The sequence below is a fragment of the Vulpes lagopus genome, chromosome X (genome assembly GCF_018345385.1).
Source record: "Vulpes lagopus strain Blue_001 chromosome X, ASM1834538v1, whole genome shotgun sequence".
NCBI lineage: Eukaryota > Metazoa > Chordata > Mammalia > Carnivora > Canidae > Vulpes > Vulpes lagopus.
In genome coordinates this window covers 75,191,080-75,208,198 of record NC_054848.1, presented here as the reverse complement: position 1 = coordinate 75,208,198, position 17,119 = coordinate 75,191,080, and the positions used below count along the sequence as shown (strand labels likewise).

General features: G+C 39.6%; 1 protein-coding gene across 1 annotated transcript in view; it reads left to right on the top strand.

The window, feature by feature from the left end:
- Positions 1 to 967: 967 nt before the first annotated feature.
- The window catches only part of BTK (Bruton tyrosine kinase), a 31,543-nt gene continuing 15,391 nt past the window's right edge, over positions 968 to 17,119 (top strand). Inside the window, exons 1-5 of the mRNA XM_041740142.1 lie at positions 968 to 1,105; positions 10,497 to 10,667; positions 11,194 to 11,292; positions 14,271 to 14,339; positions 15,912 to 15,993. Coding sequence (XP_041596076.1) covers positions 10,527 to 10,667; positions 11,194 to 11,292; positions 14,271 to 14,339; positions 15,912 to 15,993 — 391 coding nt within the window. The 5' untranslated portion in view covers positions 968 to 1,105; positions 10,497 to 10,526. The remainder of the gene's footprint in view (positions 1,106 to 10,496; positions 10,668 to 11,193; positions 11,293 to 14,270; positions 14,340 to 15,911; positions 15,994 to 17,119) is intronic.

Here is a 17,119-nt window from a genome sequence, read left to right as displayed (position 1 = left end):
ACTTGTTTAAGAAAATCTTGTTGCCTTCAAAATTCTGACAGACTTCTGGTGAGATCTGTGATCTGCTCCTACATTAGGATCCAGCACCCAAGGCAAGTAAATATGGCAGTTCCTGATCTGTCAGGGTGGGCAAACAGACCAGTCAGCAGGGTCTCTGCTGCCATGGGGGTCTGCCACCAGTAATGTCTGCATTTCCTAGGAGAAGCCTCTGAGAGATGATTGTGGCTTAGAACCTGGGCTAGGAAGCAGTTGAGGACACATTCAGGCTTAACACATTTGATCTGATTTAACGATTTACAAGATTAAAGAGAAAGGTGTAAACTAAGAGTTAATCCCTGAGGCAGAATCTGAAATGGAGAAAATTGACATCCACAAAAAATGGGGAAGGGCACAAGTCTTCGTGTGAGCTTACATTCAGACATTTTTATCTGTAGGGGAAAAATGCTTTCTGAGAAAATGACTCAGCAGGGGGAAGTCTTGTCTCTACCTCACTTTGGGGTCCCTTTTGTGAGTACTCTCCATCGTTCATTATCCCAAATCTCCTCTACCTTCAAGGACAGGAGACTCTAAAGACACTCTTCCTTACTAGACCCTTTGTTTTGTCTTTGCAGGTCTGCATTTCTTGTCTTTCCTAGAAGTTTCCACTTTCTGCTGATTATCCCCACAGTTCTGTAGATATGTGGTCCCATTAGCTCGGGGAGGTCAGCATGATGACCTATCTGCTCACCCCAGCACCATCTAGAGTCTCAATGGCCCCAGTAATGTTGAGCAGGGTTCTTTCAGAGCACTATTCAAGATAGTAGTGTCAGAGGTCCCAAACAAATGAAGGGCGGGGACAGCTGGGGGTTGGGGGTAGTTTGGGACAGCAGCAGGGAACCAGATACCATGCTACTGAGAAGAAAAAAAAAAGACATTGGTTTAAGTCAGGAAACAAAAAAAGGGAACTGAGTGGCTGTGAAAGGGTGGGGTTTGCTCAAACTGTCCTTCCTCTCTGGACTGTAAGAATATGTCTCCAGGGCCAGTGTCTTCTGAGATCGAGTCACAGCTTCAAAGTCCTGGCATCTCAATGCATCTGGAAAGCTACCTGCATTAAGTCAGGACTGAGGTGGGTCTGGGGCATGGCAGGGGCTGGGCAGCAGCAGCAAATACTTTTCATGGGACTACTGAAGGCCAGAGAGAAAGCATGGCTGGTGCCATATAGTCTGCTGGCGAAGGACGCTGACAGAGGGTGGGAGTGTCTTCAGCACAAGGCTCTGGAAGTCCTTTCCAATGATCAAAAGGGGATGTAAGGGTTCTTTCGGAATCAGGTCGTGGGAGTGGGGGAGGAGGACAAGGAGAGAAAAAAGTGACATGACGTGACCATCTGAACAGGTAGCAAATGTTGGAAATGGGCACCCCTGCAAAACCTTGCAGAAAAGTAATATTGTCGATGGCAGGAAGATAAAAAAATAATCCATTTCGTCAAATACTGCTTGAAGACCAAAAAGGTATACTTGTGTCAAGAGGCCTTTCGGAGAAGAAAATCCAAGAGGCAGATTTTGAAAACAGTAAAAGCTCATATGCCGTAATAGGCACTCAACCTTGGTGAACTGGGTACAAGTACGGGCTAACCCTGGGTGTAAGCTACCTGCCTTGGGCTGCATCCAGCCAATGTTGCCAGGAGCAGAGCTGGCTTATTGGAAAGATTGTGTGTGTGCCAACCTTGTGGTAATGTGGGTAAAAGACTGGGCCAGAAGAAAGCAGCCTCAGCCTCAGCCCAGACAGTGTGGCCAACCCCTGAGGTCATGGGGAAGGTTTTTCCTACTACCATTGCCTGCCATGTGCATGGCTTTCTTTTCTCTTGTCTTCATCATTTTTCCTCTCCTTTTCTCTTCTCTCCTCCTCTCCATTCCCCCCCTCCTTTCCATCCCCCTCCATCTTTTCCTCCTCCCCCTCCTCTCTCTACCTATATTCCCTCTTCTTATATACCACCTCCCCTCCCTCTTTTATCTTGTTCGTTACTGCATCCCCTGGAACAGTTGGAGCTTAATAAATAATTGTTGAATTGCATCGGATTATTTTTGCCTCTTCCTTCCCCTGTTCTTTTCCCTTTTTCCTTTCCCCCTACTTTTCTAGTACCTTCCCACATAGGATTGTTGTGAGTAGTAACTGTGTTAATATATATGAAACAGTTAAAACAAAGCCTGGCAATAGTTAAGTGCTATTTTTGCTATTATTTTTATTCTGCCTAAGACTTGCTAGTGTCCCCAGAGGGCCTGCCTAGAGCAAATAGTGTGGCATTCAGAATAAAAGGGATTGCTGCCCCTGATCAAGACATCCTTGGATGAGCTATTAGACCTCCAAATGGAATCCTGGCCTAATTTCCTGATCACCCAGTTCTCCAAGCTCAAAATCTCTATGCCATGTTGTGTGTTTCCAGAGGCAGGGCAGCAGGAAAGCCTAGAGGTGGCTTATAAAGTTGAGGGACTATTCTCTGTGCTGTTAGCTCTGTGCTAGTTCTGCTCCTTCCCTCATTTTGCATGCCAACTACCTGAAACAAGGGTGCAATAGCCTCTCTGAAACCTCAGTTATTTGATAAAACAATGTCATCCTTCTAATAATCCACAAAATGCAAATACTCATGGAACCTAAAGCATTCTACCAATACAGTATCCCTTAAGGTGAGCCCTATTTGTTCTATTCTGACCCCCTTTACGGTCAGACTATTTAAACTATCTGTGTTAAAGCCCAAATTCCTGTTGCTTATAGCTAGTGATGTGTTTGTCTGGAATCCTTCGTAAACTCTTTATGAGAACTAGTGCAATTTTCCATCCACTTTTACGGTCTTGGTGCAATTTTAAATTATCATCACTATGATTTACTATTTCTATTTGAGCAAATTTCCTACAGAGACTTTCCTTTCAGCAGTCTAGACCTATACCAGGAAGTGACTTAGGTATAAGGGGAAGAGATGCCTTTTGAAAACCAGTTCAGATATTCTCCAAAGAGTTATCAGTTACTGACTGCTTTTTGCCCAAAGATGTTATACCGAGACCTGATTGCTAATTCCTGGGAATAAGGGAGAGCTAGAATTTTCAGTGAGTCCGTGCTCAACAAGAAGCTAGAGGTAAGACATTGACCTAATTCACTCCAAAGCTGCTTGGTTATGCAAATGAAGCCATCAGGGGATGGGGAGAGAGAACTTCTTTGAGGACCCTGAAATAAATGGGCCACGTGTGACTTTCAGTTTCTATAGGGGTTCATGTGCACTGACAGAGGGTGTTTGAAACACAAAAGCCCTAATCCCAGGCTTTCCTTCTCACTCTCTGAGAAGCATCACCAGATGCCCTGAGAGTTAATGTTGGTTATCTGAACCTCAAGAAGAAGCTCATCTCATTGCCTGGCTTCCCTAAAACAAAAACAAACTATAGTCAGTTAGCTTATCCCTTAGAAGAAGGAAATTCTAGAGAGTCAAGATAAGTTAAATTTTAGACAAGTCGTACATTGGGATACACTGGAGTTCAAGATCACTGGCCAATGAAGAAACAGACTAGTCAGAAATAAAAACAGAGTAAAAAATACTGGCCAAAAATGGAGCAGAAAATAAAGGAATGGGAAAGCCAAGCTCTCAAAAATTGCTATCTGGAGTGGAAATTGGTAAAATGCTTCTGGAAACTACTTTGTCAATATATTGCAAAATGCAAAATGCACATACTTTTTGACTTGGTAAATGATGCTTATATAGAGATTCTAATATCATGGGAAAATAACCAGGAATACTGTTAAACAAGACATTTAGATGTTTTGGGAAAAAGTTGTGTTGAGTGGATGGATGGATAGATAATGTTAAGAAATACAAGTAAACTACAAATACTATGTGCAATAGGATCTCAAATATAAGAAAAATGCAGAGAAGAGATGGGAGGTAATATGCCTGAATATCAATGCCTTTGGATAATGAGCTTGTAAATGATGTTTTCTTTTTAATATTCTTGTACTTGAAATATTTTTTATAATGAACATGTGCTGTTTTGATATCAAAAGTAAAATGTATGAGCCAGGGAAAACAAAAACTAAACTGAAAAAGAAGTCCATTCAAGTCCAGAGTGAAAGATGTACACCCCAGTAGTCACCCTCAGAGCAGAGGGACAGTGCTCAAAGTATTACCACCAGTCTAATGCTGAGTGCAACTTCGTATTAGCTATCTGGCTCTCACGTAAAATGTTAATATGAAAGGCTGAAGAAGAACCAGAAACCTGAGACCTCTTAGAGAGGACTGCAGCAGATTAAAATTTCCCTGATTAACACCGAGCCAGAAAACTGATTTTGGCTGGAGGGCTTCACCACAAATTTGGTCACCTATAGCACTGACTGTGAAACTTATCAAATAATTAGGTTTCACTGGTGCCTGAATAGGGCTTCTTGGGAACTCAGAAGGAGTATTTTGGTTTCTTTGTTGCTATGGTTATATTCTAAAGAAAACTTCTCCTCTGGTTCCATGGCCAGGGAAGTCTCACTGAAAATCTCAATCAGAACCTAAGAGATGCTTCTGAGGACTGAGGAGATTTTTGGTAAGCTAAATATAGCCAATCATACCCTATTCTAATTTCAGAGAGTTGATAATTCTACCAGATTTCATAGTAAAACATCAGGAAGACAGGACTGAAATGGGGAACAAGGAATAACAGGGACCACATAGGCCCACAAATAAGCCAGACCTGAGTTTGTCACTTTGAGTAACTGAGCATTCATTCTGAGAGTGGAAAACTATGACCATGCGTACAAGGATGTGCATGGCAGCATTGTTTATAACTGAAAACAAGCAATCTAAATATCTAGCAATAGGAAAATGGATAAATCAAATGTGATGTATTGGGATCCCTGGGTGGCGCAGCGGTTTAGCGCCTGCCTTTGGCCCAGGGCGCGATCCTGGAGACCCAGGATCAAATCCCACGTCGGGCTTCCGGTGCATGGAGCCTGCTTCTCCCTCTGCCTGTGTCTCTGCTTCTCTCTCTCTCACTGTGTGCCTATCATAAATAAATAAAATTTAAAAAAAATTTAAAAAAAATGTGATGTATTCATCATATAGAATATTTTATGCTGGGATGCCTGGGTGGCTCAGCGGTTGAGCGCCTGCCTTTGGCTCAGGGCGTGATCCCCAAGACCTGGGATCAAGTCCCACATTGGGCTTCCAGCATGGAGCCTGCTTCTCCCTCTGCCTGTGTCTTTGCCTCTCTCTCTCTTTCTCACTCATAAATAAATAAAATCTTTTTAAAAAATAATACTTTGTGCATATAAAATAAATTAAAATGTATGAACTAGATAGAGCTTTAACCAAGATAAAACATTATACTGAGAGGGGTACCTGGGTGGCTCAGTCGGGTGAGCATTCAAACTTGTGATTTCGGCTCAGGTCATGATCTCATGGGTGGTGAGATCAAGCCCCATGTAGGGCTCCACGCTCAGCAGGGAGTTGGCTTGGGATTCTCTCTCCCTCTCCTTCTGCCCCTCCCCCCACAGTGCTTGAGTACTCTTTCTCTCTCTCTAAAATAAATAAATAAATCTCTTTTTTATAAGTGTTTTTAAAGATTTTATTAAATAAATAAATCTTTACAAAATTTATACTGAGAAGAAAAGCAAGTTGCTGAAGAATATGTACCCTGTAAAACATGCAAACCAATACTAAATACCTTTCATGGATACTTACATATGCAGTAACAATATAAAAACATGCCTAGGAATGATTAACATGAAATTCAAGATATAGTTAACTTCTGAGGAAGGAGGGGATTGATTGCAGAGGAGTATACAAGGAGGTTTTGACTCTATGGTTAGTATTTTATTTCTGAAAAACGCCGGAAGCAATTATGGCACTATGTTAGAATTTTTTTTTTTTTATGATAGTCATACAGAGAGAGAGAGAGAGGCAGAGACACAGGCAGAGGGAGAAGCAGGCTCCATGCACCGGGAGCCCGACGTGGGGATTCGATCCCGGGTCTCCAGGATCGCACCCTGGGCCAAAGGCAGGCGCCACACCGCTGCGCCACCCAGGGATCCCACTATGGTAGAATTTTATAGAGCTAAGTGGTGAGTACCTGAGTGTAGTGTTAGTCTCTGTACTATTTGTCACACTTCATAATATAAAAGAAAGTACATTTGATCAAAAATTTACATTCACACTATGCAATAACAACCCTAGGGACAAAGAGTTGGCAGGTGTTCCACATAAATCTCATATTTTTATCGAATCAACAATGAAAAAAAGTCCTGAAAAGAAAACAGCAAGTAACACCAGTTAGGATCTCTTTCCGAAAGACTGAAAGGAAAATGTAAGAAAATCTGGCAGGGCTAAGAAGAGTCCACATATGGGAAAAAGTACAGTTGACAGTTAACAGGGATAAATCATCCTTTTTAGCTTGGAGGATTATTGCAGAGGAAAATGCTCCAGGATCCTGTACTCTCTCTTATCCCCTGAATTTACCATCATTTCCTCTTTTGTCAAATGTTCCTAGAAGATGCAGAGGATTCTGTCTCTACTGCTCTTTGATGGTAGCCATGGGGGATGACAGGTGGTGAGATGGATAGCATCAAAACTTATTGAAAGCAAAAAAAAAAAAATCTCTTTGGGGGCAATGAGGTAGGTATCACAGAAACAGCAAGGGCTGCGGAGTTATGGATGAGGTTGGGCAGATCACACAACTTCCATGAATCTCACTTTCCTCACCTCTTTGTTGTAAGAAATAAATGAAATACTGAGTATAAAATAATGCTTGATGGGTAGACTGCACTGAGAAAAACAAGAATTTCCTTCCATTCCCCTCAGAAGAAAAGGGAATAGACAGACTTTTTGGGTACTTAAGTAATGCTTTAAATGAGAAATAGAGAATGATGTTTCTTGGATATTCTGGCTAAGTAGCTATTTGAACTATGACTGACTGGTTATTTCTAAATAGCATTTCCTGGACTCTTCCCAATCATAGGCAGGCTGTGTAGTCTTCTGAATTTTGCTCTGGTGTTTATTTTACCTTGAGCAATGATAGGACCAAAGGTGATTTAGTTTACCAATCCTACAGGTGCTTTTCGTATCAATTCCTTGGCATAGTGCAGTTTTTAAGATGGCTGAACTCTTATTAACAAGCATCTTCTTTATGAATTCTGCTGCTCCATAGGAAGCTGGGAGGCTGCAAAAGGTGGCCACATGAAAATCCTTGCATTTGTAGTTTAAAAAGAGAACATTATAATGCTGGAATTCTGTATTTTTAAAAAGATTTTATTCATTTATTCATGAAAGACACACACAGAGAGGCAGAGACATAGGCAGAAGGAGAAGCAGGCTCCCTATGGGGACCCTGATGTGGGACTTGATCCCAGGACCCTGGGATCACAACCTGAGCCAAAGGCAGATTCTCAACCACTGAGCCACCACGTGCCCCTGGAATTCTGTATTTTAAATGAAGAACCTGTGTCTTTCTATTATTTTTCCTCCTCTTTCTTTATGTGAACATCAGTGTGTGAATGTGTGTGTGTTAACATTCATGTCACTTCCGGTTTCCACCCCCACCCCCACCGTCTGAGTGAAGTGGGGGGTCAGCCGCACGGTGCATCTTTTGTGGTCAAATTAACTGTCAGCTGCTGAAATTGTTAGAAGAAAATTTAGAAGCTACCATAAAGAAGTTGCAACTGCCCTCTAATGCAGTGTCCATCACACACAAACCTTCAGGAAAAATGCACCTCCTTTCACATTATTGGTGGATGAATCAGTGATGACTAAGGAAGAACGACCACATTTTCAGGCTGTGTGTGTCTGGACTGGATCACAAGGAATAAGGGGAAAGCAGTCAAAGAAGGGGCAACCAGACCTTGGAAATCCTGGGAATTCTTCAACTCCATGATCTAGTGGTAGAGGCCATTTCACCCTTTGCTGAGAGGAGTGATGGCTAGTGAGAGGCTTACTTACTTCCTCATACTTAGACCAGCACTAAACCCTAACCCAACAGACACTTGAAAGAGAGGAAGGCTTCCTCTTGTACAAACTGGATTTGTTCTAAAAGAGAAAAAGAGCAGAGGCAGTTTCCAGAAGGACCTATCTTATAGGAAGTAAGAGCAGAGGCCAAGACTGAAGCGGATGCTGGGTCAGAGCAGGGAATGCATCCATCAAGAGCTTGCAACAAAACTAAAGGTAAAATGATGGGTATGCTTTACTCAGCTAAAAGAAGCAAAACTGGATGTAGTTTGTTAGGATGCTTCTGATCCAATTTACTGAGCATGCTACTTATTTTCATTAAGGCTTTATTTTATCTCGTGCAAGTTGAGTCTTTCTGATTGTGAAGAGCTACTTAATTGGAATTCACAGTGAAAAAAATGTGATCTCATTACAAGGATCTTGATGAGTTGACAGTTCTTGAGAATATAATATTACTTGGTTACCACTATTTCTGAATAAATGAATAATTTTAATGTTGACAGAAATCTCTGTGGGGTTTGAGCATTAGAAAGTATTCTGGTTGTAAAGTCTTATCAGTTTGTTACTCCTGTAGAGACCATTTAAACCAGGTAGTCAGGGACCTGTGTGACCAGGTGTGGGGGAAAAGTTTGCTCCTTGTCTAATTTTTCTCAAAAGATCATTTATAAACCATTGAATTAATCCACCACCAGAAGACAGTAGCATCGACATGGTGAATAAGTGGCAAAGTGATTATTTTGAACATCCCTGGTGTTCCTTTAACCTATTTTTAATGTCTCCCCAGTATGATAATAGAACCTTCTACACCACAGGAAAGAGCAAAATAACGGTGCGGATAGCCCCAGACTTTGATAAAAACTGCTCCCTTGTTTCCTTGGTGTGAGCAATAATCTGTGTTTGGCAGGTAGAAAAAAAATGCTGACATTATTTATTCTGCATAGACAGATAAAGCATAAGGAGTTTAGTTATAAAAAATGTCATCCCTCCTTAAGAAAAAAACCCACGCAGCAGGGGTGGCTCAGCTGTTTAGCGCCGCCTTCAGCCCAGGGCGCGATCCTGGAGACGGGGATCCAGTCCCACATCCGGCTCCCTGCATGGAGCCTGCTTCTCCCCCTGCCTGTGTCTCTGCCTCTCTCTCTCTCTCTCTCCCTCTCTCTCTCTCTCTCTCTCTCTCTGTCTTTCATGAATAAATGAGTAAAATCTTTAAAAAAGAAAAGAACCCCACCTATAACAAAATTTGAGGGAAGCTGGTGATCTGTTTCAGTACTTATTTTGTACTGATTAAGTGCCCCATTTTGTGATAGTATTTATATTTTCACTTAATCTTTCTAAGGAAGGTTTGGAATTATGCATAGACTTTAAATGAATATGCAATTGTGTGTAAACTGTAAGTGAATAACTAATATGAAGCATGTTTTGTGTGAATGGAAAAAACCAATGGTGATTTTTGTAACTTTCTTTGCATTTTTGCACTTCAGCTACCTAAACTGAATCTTTCCTAGAGTATTCTAAGTTTGGAGAGAGTAAACAAATTACTTTTCGTAAATAACCAGAGATGGCACCCATAAGAGTAGACAGTTGCATCACTTTTGTAAGACAGTGTCTAAAAGAACCATCCTAGGAAAAGGAGGGGGAGGGCAGCCCGGGTGGCTCAGCGGTTTAGCGCCGCCTTCAGCCCAGGGTGTGATCCTAGAGACCGGGGATGGAGCCCCAGGTCGGGCTCCCTGCATGGAGCCTGCTTCTCTCTCTCCCTCTGCCTGTGTCTGTTGTTCTCTCTGTGTGTCTCTCATGAATAAATAAATAAAGTCTTTAAAAATAAAAAGGAGGGGGAAACACAAACCAAAACACGCACACACAAAAAAACTAAAACACACACTCACAAACCAAAAACAAAACAAAAGCAACTCCCTCCCCCAAAATTATTTTTCAATTTTAGAACAAAGCTTCTACCCTTTGTAGCTGAGCTAGTGGTTGATGGGCAAAATCAGTTGGGCAGCAGTTAGTATATGTCCATACCTGCAGGTGCAGCCTCCATATCCTTATTATATGCCTTGTTTACAGACCCCAGTGGGACAATGTTTGAAAAAATTGCATTCACTGTCTAGGAAACTGGGAACTGAAAGTCCAATATCTGCCTCAGTGAAGTTTTGGCACCTGCATTATCCCTTCTGGGGATATCAGTGTCAACAGCTGCACAGAGACTGTTGCTGTTCACAGATTCTGCACGTATCACAAAAGGGTGGTTAGTATAAAGTGGCCTCTAGACATTACTAAGCACACAGGTACACGTCATTTGACATCCAGAGCATTCCATTGCCTTATACAAAAACCCAGTGTATGTGAACTCATGCCGAATCTGTCCTTCCAATTCACCTTTACACCTGAAAACTGACAGAGATGGAAGCTATGGAAGGAGGATGTCAAGGTAGGAAGAAGGCTCTTTATTAGCTTTGCATGATTCTGTTCCATTTGAAACTAGGTGGTCAGGTTGAGAGGGAACCAGGAGGGATAAGGAATAATGTGCTGGGTCCTCAAGAACTTTCATTATCAACAGCACACAAGTGAGCTCCAGAAAGAAGAAGCTATGGCTGCAGTGATACTGGAGAGCATCTTTCTGAAGCGATCTCAACAGAAAAAGAAAACATCACCTTTAAACTTCAAGAAGCGCCTCTTTCTCTTGACTATGCACAAACTTTCCTACTATGAGTATGACTTTGAACGTGGGGTAAGTTTTTCTGTTGTGAAACCTGAATATCAAGGACTTAGCCTTAGATCTTCCTTGAGGACTAGATATTTTTGGTTGGAGGAGGGAGGTGGTAGGGATCGAGGTATATTTCAAACTCAGAAAAATGTTTCTTAGCCTAGAACTAACTACAGCCATGTTGGCACAAAAAATTCAAAGGTGCTAAGAAGCCATGGGGGCAATCTTACCATGGAATCTTGCAACTGATCATTCATTAAATGCTGTTGAGAATGAAATCCACGTCTTGAAAATTATTCTTCATTTTTTTATGGTAAAGGCACATACAGTCATCCACTCTTCTATAGTATTTGCCCTCTGATAGTCAAAAAAGTTTAGATTAATAGATCTGGAAGTTTTGTTGTATTTTTTTTTTCAAAATGACAGGTCCTGATGAATAGAACGCGGGTGTCACCTCACTATGTTGAATGATTAGATAACAAAATCTAATCATCTGGTTGCTTAATCATTCCTAATCTTTCTCCATTTTGTTCCTCATTCTCTTTCTCAGAGAAGAGGCAGTAAGAAGGGTTCAATAGATGTTGAGAAGATCACCTGCGTTGAAACAGTGGTTCCTGAAAAAAATCCTCCCCCTGAAAGACAGATTCCAGTAAGTAGAGACCATTGTCAGAGCAGGAATGGGGTGGTTAAGAAACTTGGAACACTTCAACTCTCTGTAAATAAACTGGTGATGCTGTGCAATGTGGTAGAGTTCCCTTACAAAATTCTTCACTCTGGAACATATGGGTTATACTGAATCTCAGCATTTTCCTTCCAGATGCAGAACTCAACCTTGAAAAATTCTAACACCAATTTTACGATGATTTTTTTAAAGGAATCTCTACAACCAATGTGGGGCTCAACCTCACAACCCTGAGATGAAGAATTGCATGCTCCACTAACTGAGCCCCCCAAGAGCCCCAATATATGAAATTTTCAAACTCATCAGAGATGATTGGTTTTATTCTCTGAGATACCAGGATCAGATTTATGGGCTTGAGTTAGTCTGAAAGCCAGAATTCTAGGTCTCTGAGTCATGAGATTCTTTAACAACTCACTGTTTATTCTTTGATTTCCCAGAGCCTTTCCAAGGCATAATGGCTATAGATTTCTAAGTCAAGTTTTTAAAAAATGTCATTTATTATTTTTCCTAATTACAAGAGTAATGTGTACTTATTTTAGAAACTCTGGAAAATACAACAAAGCACAATAAAGAAAATAAAATCTTGCATGATCCCATCATCCAGCTAAAATAACTATTGTATGTTGGTGTACAGACTTACAGATGTTTTTCTCCACTAGCAACACATACATTCATACTAAGAGTATATTATATATTTATTTTTGTAAAGTTTATTTATTCAAGGGGCACCTGGGTGGCTCAGTTGGTTAAGCATCCAACTCTTGGTTTCAGCTCTGCTCATGATCTCGTGGATCCTGAGATCCAGCCCTGTGTATGGCTTCCCTTGCAGCAGGGAGTTGGCTTGAAGAGTCTCTCCCTCTACCCCTCCCCCCACTCGCATTCTCTTTCTCTCTGAAATAAATACATCTTTTAAAAAAGTTTATTAAAGTAATCTCTCTCTACACCCAATTTAGGGCTCAAACTCAGGACTCTCAGATCGAGTCACATGTTCTTTAGACTGAGTGTGCCAGACATCCCTATGGTATATATTTAAAACATAGAATCATACTACACATCTTGCTTTGTAATCTACTTTCTCAATTTAACGATATATGGAAACTTTCCCCATGACAATAGATACTCTTTAATAACGTGATTTTAATGGCTGTGTGGTATTCTCTATTATTAATATATTGCAATTTGTTTAACCAATCTCCTATTACTACACATCTGTTTCCAACTTGATATTATAAAAATGTTGAGAATATCCTTGCATACATCTTTATGTACTTTTCCTATTCTTTTTCTTATAATAACTTCCTAGAAGTAAAATATTATTCTTCTCTTTACTAGATCTGCACAATTTGGTTATGTTTATCTTTTTATTCTATTTTATTTTATAGGAGTGTAATTTAAATTTCATACACTCCTATAAGCTATGTATGAGAGTATCTCTATTTCTCTACATTCTTTCCAATATCAGATATTTTAAATGCTTGTTAATTTGACAGCCAAGAAAAGTGGTATTTCATTGCTGACTTATTTTTCAATTTTTTGTTGCCCATGAGGTTGAACGTTTATATGTCTTACAGTTCATTTCCATTTTTCTATTTGTGAACTGCCTGTTCATTTTTTTGCCCATCTTTCCATTAGAATGTTTACCCTATTGCTAGTACTTTTTAAGAGATCTTGATATATTAAAAGTACTAATCCTTTAACTAATATATATTGAAAATATTTTTCCCAGTTTTTATCTTTGAATTTTATTTATGATGTTTTTTACTTGTTCATTGTTACTATTCTGGGTTTTAAAATTTATGTCATCAAATTAATTCATCTTTTCTTAATGATTCTAATCTTTAGCATTATATTGGGAAGTCTAGTCTCCCATAAGATTATATACACGGTCACTTAGTTTTTTTCTCTGTCCGTTCATAGTTCCATTTTTATATTAAACTTTTGAATCCATTCAGAATTTACTTTGGCTTATGCTGTGAAATAGCCACCTAACTGCCCCACATACACACACACACCAAAATTAGTGGTTAAATATTTGTCCCAGCACCATTGATTAACCTCCCTTTCCTCAATGGTTTGAAATGGTTGAGGTTTTTTTGAACATGTATGTTCTGAATCCTATGAATGTATCCTATGATATGTATGCCTACTGGATTAAAGGAAACAATCCATAATAATTAATATTATCTGTGCAGGAAATTCTTCTGGAGTGATTGCAAAGGACTCCTAGTACCTAAGGAAATCCAAAAAAGAACAATGCATCAACCAATAACTATGCTTTAAGTTTTTATTTTAATTCTAGTTTTTTAACATGCAGTATTACATTAGTTTCAGGTGTACAATATAGTAATTCAACAGTTCCATACATCACCTGTGGTCATCAAAAGTGTGCTCCTTAATTTCCATCACCTATTTAACCCAACACCCCCCCCCACACACACACACACACACACGCACCTACCTCCCCTCTGGTAACATTCAGATTGTTCCCCATACTTAAAAATCTGTTTCTTAAAAAAAAAAAAAAAATCTGTTTCTTGCTTTGACTTTCTCATTTTTTTCCTTTGCTTGTTTGTTTCTTAAATTCCACATATGAGTGAAATCACATGGCATTTGTCTTTCTCTGTCTTATTTCACTTAGCATCATACTCTAGCTCCATCCATGTCATTGCAAATGGCAAGATTTCATTCTTTTAATGAGTGAATAACATTCCATTGTGTGTCTTCTTTATCCATTCATTAATTGTTGGACACTTTGGCTGCTTCCATATCTCGGCTATTTTAAGTAATGCTGCTATAAATATCAGGGTGCACATATCCCTTCAAATTAGTGTTTTTGTATTCTTTGGGTAAATGCCCAGTAGTGAGATTCCTGGGTTGTTTTTAACTTTTTGAGGGACTTCCACACTGTTTTCCACAGTGGGATATGCTTTCATCTTTCATTGCAGAAAAGGGGTGAAGAGTCCAGTGAAATGGAGCAGATTTCAATCATTGAAAGGTTCCCTTACCCCTTCCAGGTAAGGTATTTTCTCTCACCAGCTCTCAAAGGTACCTGTAATGTAATAATTAGGGATAGGTTGCAGGACACAGTGAAGAATACTAGGTCCCAGTGAACAGAATTCGAGGAAAACAAGGAAGCTGAAGTGAAAAATGAGACTGACATGGGATAAGAGTGTTTGCTTTTCTATTTTCCCAATTTAACATAGTAACTTTTAGTCCTTTCACCTCAAAAAGAATCCATAATGGCAATATTTCTATTATGGTGTGTTTTGTCCTTGGTAACTGCATTGAGAATGATGCTCTGTTTGTTGAGTGAGCATTTCACTTCCTTCTGGTTCTGCCTATCTGTATAATGGTGGTCATGTGGGTTGAAAAGACAGAAAAAGGGGAGGGACAGAGTAGTATTAGGAAGTTCTGTATGGGGAAGGCTTATTAGACTTATACATAAACCTAAATTATATTCTAGTCTGAAACAACTGAAGAGCCACATAGACATCTGTTTCATAGATCCATTGTAATCCATGAAGGAGGGCAAGAGCTTCAGATTCAATCTCCAATTTGGCTTGCTTGTGTCCCAAAAACTCTGTAGGTCACATGTTGTGAATATAGCAGTCTCTACAAACAGTGAAAGCCAGAAAAGGAAGTGGAAAGTCTCAGGGGAGGGGGCTTTCTGTCATGGATTTATGAGCACAGCAAGACTAACAAGAAAAAAGAAAGATGTGTGAGGATCTTGTTTATGTCCCTGACTGTATCATAGTTTACAAAACCTGTGAAATAGGAGTGTTTTAGACATAGTTTTTATTATTGTTGTCTTTCAACTAGATGATGTTGTTTGGCTGGGCTAGTGGATGATACTAAATAGCAAGTAATTCAAATTAACTTACATTTGATTTCAGAATCCACTATGTAATGTCTATTACATCTGTGAGGTTTGGAACATGTTTCACGCACCTCCAGAACACTTAACACAACAATGCCTCGTACATTTGAAGTTGTTAAAAAATATTGTTTGATTTGATGACAATGTTTAATATGTACTTTACTCTTTTTGAAGTAAATATATACTTTACCCTTTTGTGGTTCCTAACTTGGTTTATTTTGGCAAGGGGAGGCCACTAGGCAGTAGGAGAAAAATTGGCCATGAGTTAAAATTTTGCTTCATATTATCTAAGTGAATAATCCATATGTAACAATCAAGACTTGAGTTACACAAATCATTACTTCATTTTCTCTTCTATACAAACTCAAGGTTTAATCAGATCATAAAATATACTTTGTTGAAGAAACACAAATCCAAGTCTCCATCAAGGCTGGGGGAAATATTATGAACTAAGTTGACACACAAATTGAAACACAAGTTAAGAGGATGGAGGACTATTTAAAAAGCTAAGAGCTTCTAAGTTTTACAACCCTGGATATGAATTGTTCAGGAATTTTTCAGACAGTTTACATGAGGCTGGCTGAAGACTACCTTTCTTTGTTTCCCACTATGAATATACAGATTTGTAGCTTAACATTAGTTCCTTCAAAGACATTCTTCTTTTTTTTCTAAATCCTAACTGCTGAAGTCTGTGTGTCCATTGCTTCAGGTTGTATATGATGAAGGGCCTCTTTATGTCTTCTCCCCAACTGAAGAACTGAGGAAGCGTTGGATTCACCAGCTTAAAAACGGTGAGAATTATTTGGAAAATAAACTAGTTTCCAAAGAAATAAGAAAGGAAGAGGGGAAGGAAGAAAAAGAGAGAGAGAAGTGAGGAAAGAGAGAGAGATGGAGACAGAAAAGGAAAGAGAAAAGAAGAATAGATGGAAGGAGTGAGGTGAGAGAAAGGAAAAGAAGAGGTGAAAGGGAAGGAAGGAAAGAGAGGAGGGAGGAGGCAAAAAGGACGACAGGGTGGAAGGATGATAGATTGCATTTTCTCCAATATTACTGATACAATGGAGTTTAATATTCCATTACATGAATAAAAGATAATGTGCTAAACTAAGAGTTTCAACCCAGTTCCACCACTATCTCTCTAGTGCAATTCTGTAATTGCAGACACTATTTTCCTATCTATAAAAGAGTCCCACCCTTTACATCAATTACAAGGGTGGTGTGGTGTGGAATTCAATAGTTATTGCAATATTTCAAATCCTAAGCATAAAATATCTAATTCCAAAAATTAGATGATCATGAGAGCTCTTGAAGTCAGAGTAGAGAAGCTTCTTCCAAGCTCTCTTCTACCACTCACAAGCTGGGTGACTTCTGGCAAGTAGGCCAACAAACTTCTTCTGAGGCTCAGTTTCTTCTTCTGAAATAGAAATAATAATGATGCCTGCCATACCTACCTGCAGCGTTGTCGTAATGATCAAATGAGGTAATGTATGTGACAGCACATAGAAAACTGTCAAACACTATACAGGAAAGAGCACTGTACATCTCTTCATTACGGGCAAATATTTTCTAAGGAACTATTTCATGTTCCTTGTTTTGTGAGGACTTAAACTTGAACATAGTTTCGGCATTTGACAAAGACCATACAATGCATTCAGATAAATTTGACTCTAGAGGTTTGCAGCACAGGATGCATGCAGACGTATTTGTGTGTATATATAGCCACATGTCAAGTGACTGAGAGATTAACTGGTTGAGTTGACATCAGGAAAGGCTGCCTAGAGAAACAGGAAGGATGGCAGACTGATAACAGCATGGTTGGGTTATTGCATGACAGCCTTTTGTCTTAACATTTAGATTCTGATATTTGGTGGCTCACTGTACCACCCTTATTCACTCCCTTGAGTACAGGTCTGATTGGCC